The sequence below is a fragment of the Apodemus sylvaticus genome, chromosome 21 (assembly GCF_947179515.1).
Source record: "Apodemus sylvaticus chromosome 21, mApoSyl1.1, whole genome shotgun sequence".
Classification (NCBI taxonomy): Eukaryota; Metazoa; Chordata; class Mammalia; order Rodentia; family Muridae; genus Apodemus; species Apodemus sylvaticus.
In genome coordinates, this window is record NC_067492.1 from 22,545,505 (window position 1) to 22,556,036 (window position 10,532).

Here is a 10,532-nt window from a genome sequence, read left to right on the forward strand (position 1 = left end):
CCCTTGGGTGTAGCCGTACATGTTGTAGGCTTTTCCTTCTCGGTTTGTCCCTTGCCCCATATCATTTGTTTGTTTGTTTTTTGTTTCCTTTGGGGAGGGTTGTTTTTTTTTTTTCCCGAGATAGGGTTTCTCTGTGTAGCCCTGGCTGTCCTGGACCTCACTCTGTAGACCAGGCTGGACTTGAACTCAGAAATCTTCCTGCCTCTGCCTCCTGAGTGCTGGGATGACAGGCCTGCACCGCTGCCCGGCCCCAGTATCATCTTATCTAGGGACTAAAGCATCCCGGCTTCCGTTCGTCTTTAGCTTGATTGACACGTGGACAGTGCAGTTTAGCCCTCAGCCCCATCTGGCGTTTGATACTATGCTGTCTTGCCAGCCACCACAAGAAGCCACGGGGTGAGGCCCCAAGCTGCCAGTGGCCTCCCTGCAGCCCTGATGAAAGTCCAGCTTTCTTGCTCTAAATTCCATCATTAGAAGACTCTAGAGAGAATTAAAGAGGCAAACTACCCTAGTTAGCATTGCATCCTGTTTCCACAGGACTGAAATGTGTGTGCAGGGCTCCTGAGCAACTACTCTGCTTTCTGTCACACAATGGATGCTGCTTGGAACAAGTGACGTTAGGACGGTGTTGGTGGTGGGACTGCCTGGGGCTCTGTTTCTCTGTGGAATGAGGTAGTCCTGGGTTCCCAAGAGCGACTGGGCCTCCCAGGTATGGACGCTGTCCTTGGAGCCAGGGGGAGGAATGCTGAGAAATTCTTGGTTTAAAGGTGCATATACAGGCCGGGCGTGGTGGTGCAAGCCTGTAGTCCCAGCACTTGGGAGGCAGAGGCAGGCGGATTTCTGAGTTCGAGGCCAGCCTGGTCTACAGAGTGAGGTGAGTTCCAGGACAGCCAGGTCTACACAGAGAAACCCTGTCTCGGAAAAAAACAAAAAAACAAAAAAACAAAAATCTACAGACTTGGGGGGGGGGGGTTGGTTTGTTTTAATTCTCTCTCTCTCTCTCTCTCACACACACTCTGTTTGCTATAGCATGGCAACTTTTCAATACTGTACCAACTGAGGAAAACGATAGTCCTTCCTTGTTTTTGTTTTTTTGGGTTGGCTTGGCTTGGTTTTTTTTGGGTTTTTTTTTGTTTTTTTTTTGTTTTGTTATTTTGAGACAGGGTTTCTTTGTGTAGCCCTTGCTGTCTTGGATCTCACCATGTAGACCAGGCTGACCTGGAACTGACAGAAATCCACTTGCTTTTGCTTCCCAAGTGCTGAGATAAGGTATGTGCCACCATTGTCCAGCTCTGTTCTTTAAAGACTTTATCAATTTCTGTTGTTATAAAACAGCTTAACCCAAGCAACTTACAGAAGAGTTTATTTGGACTTATGGCTCCAGAGGGGAGGGAATCCATCAAGGCGGGAAGGTAGGTATTGCAGCAAGCAGCAGACCTGGCATCTGAACCAGAAGCTCAGTGTTCACATCTTGAACCACAAGCACAAAGCAGAAAGAGCAGGGCATAGTGGTGCACGTCCTTAATCCCAGCACTTGGGAGGCAGAGACAGAGGCTAGCCTGGTCTACATAGTGAATTCCAGGATAGAATGAATTCCAGTTCCAAAAAATTTAATTAAAATACACAGAGAAACTAGGAGAGGCCCATCCCTAGCGACATAGTTCCTCCAGCAAGGCTATACTTTATAAACCTATCCAGACAGTACCACCAACTGGAGACCAAGTATCAAAAGTCTGATACTACCAGCAACCACCATAGACTTCCTGAACTGAAATAAAAATGTTAGCCTCTTGGGCTAATGCTGAGTCATCTTGGGCTACAATGTGAGATCCTATTTTACCTGTGTGTGTGTGTGCGCGCGCACACACACACACACAAAGTTACAGTTTGCTTGAAAAACAATCTTAGAATGTGAGGACTCCAGCTATGCCAACTATTCCCATGGGACCACAAGTCACTCAGGTCTGTGTCCTCACACTAATGTAGTAGATGTTGGTAAAACTCTTGAGCTTCAGTGCCTGTCACAGCCAGTGCTGAATCCATGAGCAGGAGATGAGGAGGTTCGGTATTGGAATATATAATAGTTTGGTTTTTATTTTTGTTTTTTGGTTGGTTGGTTTTTTGGTTTTTTCGAGACAGGGTTTCTCTGTATAGCCCTGACTGTCCTGGAACTCACTCTGTAGACCAGGCTGGCCTTGGACTCAGAAATCCGCCTGCCTCTGCCTCCTAGAGTGCTGGGATTACAGGTGTGTGCCACCACCGCCTGGCTATATAATAGTTTTAAAGTGGATTTTGGATATCTTTTCCCTCCCTGTGGGTGCCAGAGAAGTCACAAGTAAAAGAAGAGATGGAAGGTTTAAACAACATCATCTTTCAGAGGGTTTGGAGAACCCCAGAGCTTCCCAGCAGAGACTCGGAGGAGGGGTGGGCCACGTCGCTCACTCTTACTGGGTTTCCATCGCTGTGTTAAACACCATGACCAAGAGCACCTTGGGGAGAAAAGGGTTTATTTGGTTTATGCTTCCACACCGCAGCTCATCTTTGAAGGAAGCCAGGACAGGAACTCAAGCAGGACGGAGACTGCAGGAAGGACCGATGAGAAGCTGTGGTGGAGGGCTGCTTAGGAGCCTTCCCCCAATTTCTTGCTCTGCCTGTTTTCTTACAGAACCCAAGACCAGCAGCCTGGGCCCTCTCCCATCAATCACTAAGAAAATTCCCTACAGGCTTGCCTGCAGCCTGATTTTATGGAGGCATTTTCTCAGCTGAAGCTCCCTCATCTCAGATGAGTATAGCTTATGACATAAAAGTATCCAGCTCTTCTTTATACATTAACGTTTTTATGTAGCTGGGTGTAGTGGCAAACGTCTTTGATCTCAGCACTCAGAGGCAGGCAGATTTCTGAGTTCAACACCAGCCTGGAGAGAGGCTCAGTGGTTTAGAGCACTGGCTGCTTTTCTGGAGGTCCTGGGTGTCAGGAATTGAACCCACATGTTGGCTCACAACCCTCTATAATTGTAGTCCCATGAGATCCGATGCCCTCTTCTGGTGTGAAGATGTTCATACAGACAAAAACACCAATATACATACTTTTTTTAAATTATTTGCTTTATTACATTTCAAATGTTAACCCCTTTCCACGTTACCCCACCGAAAACCCCCTATCCCCTCCCCTACATGCAATAAATTTAAAGAACAGTCTGGTCTGCATAGGAGACCCTGCACTGCACCCCATGAGTGAGAAAAGTATCTTTGGTATCCATATATGCTCTGTGCTTTGCTCCAGGCCAGGAAAGGTGCTGGTCAGATGCTGCCCTGGTGTTGAATAGACTGTCAGTGCCACCTAGACATTGCTTTTGTCACTACACACAATGGCTGTAAATGAGCTTGCCACATATTTAATCTGCAGGAAGCGAGAACTGAGAAAACAACTCCAAGGATGGGGGATGGAAAGCTCTCTTCGGGTTAAGTACTTTTCTTACTCCTATTATCTAGATCTGGCAAGCTGTTTTCTTTCTTGAGATGAAAGCAAAATCCTTCTGTGGGTCAACACGGTGGGGTGGCGGGGATTGCAGCGCATAGTACCTGTATTTCAGAATATCTACAATGGCTCTGAGATTGGTCCTGAGTGTGGCCTGTGGGGTTAATGATTAGCTGGACGCTTGTCTGACTTCCCACAGGACTGTGAGAGGCTCACCTGCAGAAGAATACACAGAGAGCAGTATGTTTCCTTTGCTCCTTGCGGCTGAGCTGGTGGTTCTGAGCCTAGTGGCTTCTGCTAAGAGCCAGGAGACAGATCCCCTGCGGGGCTCCAAGGACCAGCCACTCTTCCGTGGAGCTGATCGAAATGACTTTGCCATCGTGGTCCATCCAGGAGACACAGAATGTTTCTGGCAATTTGCTGACCAGATGGGTTACCTCTACTTCAGCTACGAGGTGCGTGGAGGGAGGCCTCTGGCCATGCCTTTTATGAAGCGAGCCAGGCTTTTGATGAAGCCAAGGTCTGGTTCCCTGTGAGGCTGTGGCTGCCACTTGTGAGTCAAATGGACCTTCAGTTAGAGAGCAACTCTGGGTGAGCCTTGGATGAGTACCCAGCAGCAGGAGCTAAAGCATATGGGTTGGTGTAGAACTGGAAGCTACAGACGTGTGTTCCAGTCCAATGGACAAAACCATCTCCTTCCGGAGAAGCAGCCTTCACCTTTCCTCGGATATGAGGAAAGATAACTCTTGCTAAAATAGTCACATAATTGTGAGGCACATACCTTTAGTCCCAGCACTCAGGAGGCAGATACAGGGGAATCTCTGAGTTCAAGGCCAGCCTGATGTACAGAGTGAGTTCCCGGACAGCCAGGGCTACACAGAGAAACCTGTCAAAGAAGAAAGGAGAGAGACAGAGACACAGAGACAGAGATATAGAGACAGAGGCAGACACAGAGAGCGTCTGAAAGATAGACAGTCAGAAAAGTAATAGAAAGAAATCCCACAAGAGCTCTCAAATGAAATTAATTACTTCAGTTAATGGTGTGGGAACAATGTCAGGTCCCCTGCTTGTGTTAATCCTAGCAACCTGTAGAATAACCAGCTCAAAGCTTGGCTATGCAACCAGACAATTGTATTTCTTTTTGGAAGGTGCCTATCGCTTGGGCAAGTACACCCAAAGGGGCATATGCCACCCAAGGACCTTAATATTGAAGTTAGAGGTAACTTGGGTTGTTTTTCTTTAGGTTGTGGGGCCTCTCAGGGGAGACAGGGTCTCTCTCGTGTAGCCCAGGCACTGGCCTTAGACTTGAGACACAGCATCAGTCTTGCCACCTTGCTGGTGTTTGAGTGATGCAGTAGGGGCCTCTCTCTCTCTTTTTTAATGGTGACGGAAGGTTCAGCGCACTCTGGGAATGTCACATGACCGCCACATTGTTGCCGCGGCATATACCCCACAGGGTTTCCTTATTGACACCTCCCAGGAAGTACGGGGCCAGATTAACTTTGCAACACAAGAGACAGGTACGTATTCATCTCCAAAACTATAATAATAGTCATTAATTTTTATGAAATTGAGAAATAAGGGTTGGGGAGTGATGGTAATAGTGTTTAATTCCAGCACTTGGGTGGCAGAGGCAGGCGGCTCTCCATCAGTTTGCGGCCAGCCTGGTCTACAGAGTGACCAGGACAGCCAGGACTCAGAGAAACCCTGCCACCTGCAGTGACACACCTCCTCCAACACGGCCACACCTCCTAACCCTTCCCAAAACATTTCTCCCAACTAGAAACCAAGCATTTAAATATACGAGCCCACGGGGCCATATCTCACTCCGACCACCACACTGGTCTTCATAGCTACATAATGAGACCCGATCTCAAGACAAAGCAAAAAACAAAATAGGAACTAGTGTTAGAAGAGAAAAACATTTTTTTTGTGTGTGTGTCTAATATAGGAGCTATCATTTAGCAAAATGTAGTTGTGAGTAATATTTAATTAGTTGCTGGTAAGAACAGTGCAGCTTGTGTCAAAAATGGGCCTGCTACTTCCTAAATAAACAGGTGCTGTAGCAGCATTTCAAAACCAGGGAACGAACTAAAAGTAGTAGTGCATGGCCCTCATCCCGAATTTCAAAGGCATGGGAATTCTGGGTTCAAGGCCAGGCTTAGCTACATCATGAGACCCTGCCTCAAATTAAAAAATAAAACGGGCTGGAGAGATGGCTCAGTGGGTAAGAGCACTGACTGCTCCTCCGGAGGTCCTGAGTTCAAATTCCAGCAACCTCATGGTGGCTCACAACCATCTGTAATGGGGTCTGATGTCCTCTACTCACATACATACATACATACTCACATACATACATACATACATACATAAATCTTAAAAAAGTAAAATAAAACTAGTGAACAGTTATTGTGTATGGGAAACTGTAAGACAGGGCGGGGCACTGAGGACCTGGTAATGAGATCTAGGATTTCCCACAGGCTTCTATCAGCTTTGTCTAAAAAATGAGCACAGTCGCTTCAGTTCTATACAAGTGTATCTCAACTTTGGAGTCTTCTATGAGGGGCCTGAGACGGATCACAAGCAGAGTCAAAGAAAACAGCTGAACGATACTCTGGATGCCATAGAGGTAATGGGACTGGCGTTCTCCAGGGTGTCCCCTGAACGAGGGTGGACTCACAATAAAAACCAAATAGGCAAAAAGAGCTGAACCCTTCAGCTCATCACTATGGGGCACTGAGCTCCTCTGGTACCAACGATGGCTAACAGGTCCAGTCCTGTCTAGTCCACTGTATGTCTAGTACAAACTTGTATTTAAAGTAGAACCATCTTGTGTCCCTGCAAGAAACTCACTGCTCCCATTCCCTCTAGAATCTCGTAATCCTAGCGGCACTGCTGTACTGTTCCTGTAGGTTTTCTGTAATCAGAACCATGCATGTGGCTCTATTCGGCTGCTGCTTTCACAAAGCGTGCCTTCTGTTTGTTTGGGACAAGGTCTTACCATGTATGTAGTCTTGGCTGGCTTGAACTCATTATGTAGACCAGGCTGGCCTTGAACTAACAAATCTACCTATTTTCCTCTTGAGTGCTGAGATTAAAGGCATGCACCACTGTGTCCAGTCTGATTCTTCTTCTTCTTTTCTTTTGAAAGTTTTTCTGTGTAGCCATGGCTGTCCTAGAACTTGCTTTGTAGACCAGGCTGGCTTCAAACTTCAGAGATCCATCCACCTGCCTCTTTTTTTTTTTTTTTTTTTTTGGATTTGATTTTTTCGAGACAGGGTTCTCTGTCCTGGAACTCACTCTGTAGACCAGGCTGGCCTTGAACTCAGAAATCCGACTGCCTCTGCCTCCCAGAGTGCTGGGATTACAGGCGTGCGCCACCACCGCCCGGCCTGCCTCAGCCTCTTGAATGCTGGGATTAAAAGTGTATGCCACCACCACCTGGCTTTATTTTTTTTTTTTTAAAACAGGGTCTCACACTCTGTAGCTCAGACTGGCCTTGAATTTGCAGCAATCCTCCTGCCTCAGCTTGAGTGCTAAGATTATAGACCCAAGGTATCACACCTAACTTACACAGTGTGCTTGGCCCCTTCTTCCCTTCTTGCTGGTCCTTTCCCACCCCCACCCCCCACCATTGGTTTTTCCGAGACAGGGTTTCTCTGTGTTGCCCTGACTGTCCTGGAACTCACTCTGTAGACCAGGCTGGCCTCGAACTCAGAAATCCTGCCTCTGCCTCCCAGAGTGCTGGGATTTTGCTGGTCCTTTCTTAGTGCTGAATGCGTGCAGTTTTGTTGGTGACTATCCACTTACCAGCTGACTGCATTTGAGTTTCTACCTCTTAGCTTTCACAGTGCTGATGATAATATTTGCAAATAAGCTTTTCATGTACCTATAAAAGGAATTTCTGGGCACGATTTAACTGCTTAGTTCTGTATTAACTACCTGCCAGTTTTCCATAGTGGATAAGACCTTTAGGCAGCTGTGAAGATTCTAATTTCTATCCATCCTAAAGTATTGATGATAGTTGTCTTGGTGGGCAATCAATCCTTCTTACCAATGGGGTACATCCCAAGCTCCCACCCTTGCCTCCCAACTTTGAAACCACTCTAAAAGTGCCATTTATTAGCAACTGCTGGAGCTGTTCGTCAGAATCCTGAGTGACAGAGGTCACCGAGATCAGGGCAGGTGAGACTCGAAACAGCAGCAGAGTGGCTTTCTTCCCCACAGGACAGCGCACGAAAGCTGCAGAACCATGTCTTCCACATGTGGCGCTTCTACAACTCTGCAAGGATGAGGAAGGCGGCCGACCTTTTCCTCCTGCAGTCCAACCACACCTACGTCAACTGGTGGTCCGCGGCCCAGACCCTTGCTATTGTACTTTCCGGGGTCCTCCAGCTCTATTTCTTGAGACGTCTTTTCACCGTCTCAACTACTGACACAAAGAAGCCAAGATGCTAACACACAGCCTGTTTGTCAAAGCTTTGATCAAACAGGCTTTGGAAAGTTATTGGGGGGAATAGTCAACTTAAATCCCCTTTGTTTTGTGTTCATCAATAAAGGCAAATGGCAGTAATAAAAAGTCAGTTCTGATGCTGATTATTCTAAAATATGTATTAAGTGCTGAAAGTTAAAAGTCCCTTTTTTTTGATTCAGGGTTCAGTGGCCTTGCCTAGCCTAGAACTTTCTGGGTAGACCCAACTTACCTCAGACTGAAGAGATCGCTTGCCTCTGCGTCCTCACTGCTGGCAAGGTGTGCAACACCAGCCTCAGCTTAAGGAACTGATTTTGATAGAGCTGTCCTCTAACCTTCACTGACTGCACTTAGACGTTGATAGAAAACCCTGGAAGGGGGTTCTGAGGATGGACTTCAGTAAGAGCACCTGCTCTGTATGCAACTTGGGCTTCGATCCCTGGCACCACCTAAATCAGACTGCTGGCTCTCAAATCTCAACTCTAGCATTCCCAAGGAGCAGGCATTAAGATCAGCCTCAGCCAGCTCAAGACTGAATCTCAAAGTAAGTTAAAAGCTCTGAAAGAAGAATTGAAAACAAGGCAAAGACAACTTTTTGGAGTTTTAACATTTTAATTCATCGTATAGGACTGCAAACGTCAGCGTGCCCACCTTCTACTCATCCCAGGGCCTGGGCACAGCGCCAGGCTTGGTGGCACATGGCTTAGCCACTCTACCAGCCGGCCCACTGAGCTATCTCTGGCCCTATAGTGCCCTCAGCAGTTGGAAATAGTTTAAAACATGTTGCCTTTGGAAACTGGTGTGGTGACATACCTATAATACCGTTACTTGAGAGGCTAAGACAGCCTGGGCCTCATAGCATTTCAGACCAACTTAGATATAATGTGATACCATCTCAAAAAATAAAAATGTCCCCTAAACTGACAAAAACAGTATATTAAGAAGTTGTTCTGAAGCTGGGCATGGTGGTACACATCTTTAGGCCCAGCATTTGGGAGGCAGACAGATTTCTGAGTTTGAGTCCAGCCTGGTCTACAGAGTTAGTTCCAGGACAGCCAAGGGTACAGAAAAACCCTGTCTCAAAAGAACAAAAAAAAAAAGGGGAGGGGGTAAAGCCAGGTATGGTAGTAGGTTCACTTAATCCCAGCATTTCAGAATCAGATGGATCAGTCTGAGGCCAACCTGGGCTATATTGCACATTCTAAGCCTGTCAGCAGAGATACATAGTTAGAACTTGTTTCAATTAAAAAAAAAAGTAACAAAAATATTTCAACACAGACAGGAAGGTGGCTCAGCAGTTAACAAAGAACATTCTCTTTGAGAGGACTGGAGTTTGGGTCCCAACACCAACAATGGGCAGCTTACAACTGCCTTTACCCCAGGCTCCAAGGAATCCCAACTCTGCTTTCTGGCCTCTGAGGACACTGATACCCAAGTTGGATATACTCCCACAGACACACACATAACGTTCTGTTTTGCTGGGCCGTGTTGGCGCACGCCTTTAATCCCAGCACTTGAGAGGCAGAGACAGGTGGATTTCTGAGTTCGAGGCCAGCCTGGTCTACAGAGTGAGTTCCAGTACAACCAGGGCTACACAGAGAAACCCTGTCTCGAAAAACAAAAAACAAAACAAAACAACAACAACAACAAAAAACAACGTTCTGTTTTGAGACAGGCGACTTCTACTTGCCAGACCCTGTGCCGGATCTTTACAACTGTTGGATTTCAAAGTCTGAATACTACCGTTACACTGATAACTGGAGGTGCTGTTTCAGTTTTGTGGATTCGGGGTTTGTTTTTTAAAGCTGGCCAGGATCTCCTCCATCTGCCTCTGCCGCCTCCCCAGCCCCCACACTGGAATTAAAGACGGACACTACCACCAGGCCATTTCATGGGTTTTTTCCTTTTAACAAAGGAAGAAAATGAAGTTTCTCTTAAGCAGAGTAACTTGTCCGACACCACACAGCTGGCAAGTGGCAGAACTGAGGCTTGAATACAGACTCTTCCACACTATACACTACTTACCATGAAGAAAAATAGCCAAACTGCACCTATTAGATTTATTAGGGGCTGGAGAGATGGCTCAGTAGTTAGCACTGACTGCTCTTCCAAAGGTCCCGAGTTCAAACATCCATTAAGATCTGATGCCCTCTTCTGGCGTGTCCGAAGACAGCTACAATGTACTTACATATAATAAATAAATAAATCTTTAAAAATTCAGCCGGGCAGTATTGGTGCACACCTTTAATCCCAGCACTCTGGGAGGCAGAGGCAGGTGGATTTCTGAATTTGAGGCCAGCCTGGTCTACAAAGTGAGTTCCATGACAGCCAGGGCTACACAGAGAAACCCTGTCTTGAAAAAAACAAAAACCAAAAACCAAAACAAACAAAACAAACCAAATAAAAAAAAGAGCTTAAGAGTTCTGCTGTTCTTGTAGAAGCCCTGGGTTTAGTTTCCAGCGCCTACATGGTGGCTGACAACCAGTAGCTCACTCCAGATCTGAAGCCATCTTCTGACTTCCTTAGGACACCAAGCACATAAGCAGTGTACATACATACATGCCAACAAAACATTCACACATA

General features: G+C 46.5%; 1 protein-coding gene across 1 annotated transcript; it reads left to right on the forward strand.

Annotated features, from left to right (window-relative positions):
- Window positions 1-3,680: 3,680 nt before the first annotated feature.
- Tmed6 (transmembrane p24 trafficking protein 6) lies at window positions 3,681-8,061 on the forward strand. The gene is made up of 4 exons (XM_052166555.1): window positions 3,681-3,933; window positions 4,872-4,998; window positions 5,959-6,107; window positions 7,706-8,061. The coding sequence occupies exons 1-4, from the start codon at window positions 3,721-3,723 to the stop codon at window positions 7,934-7,936; spliced, it is 720 nt and encodes a 239-aa protein (XP_052022515.1). The 5' UTR covers window positions 3,681-3,720; the 3' UTR covers window positions 7,937-8,061.
- Window positions 8,062-10,532: the final 2,471 nt, after the last annotated feature.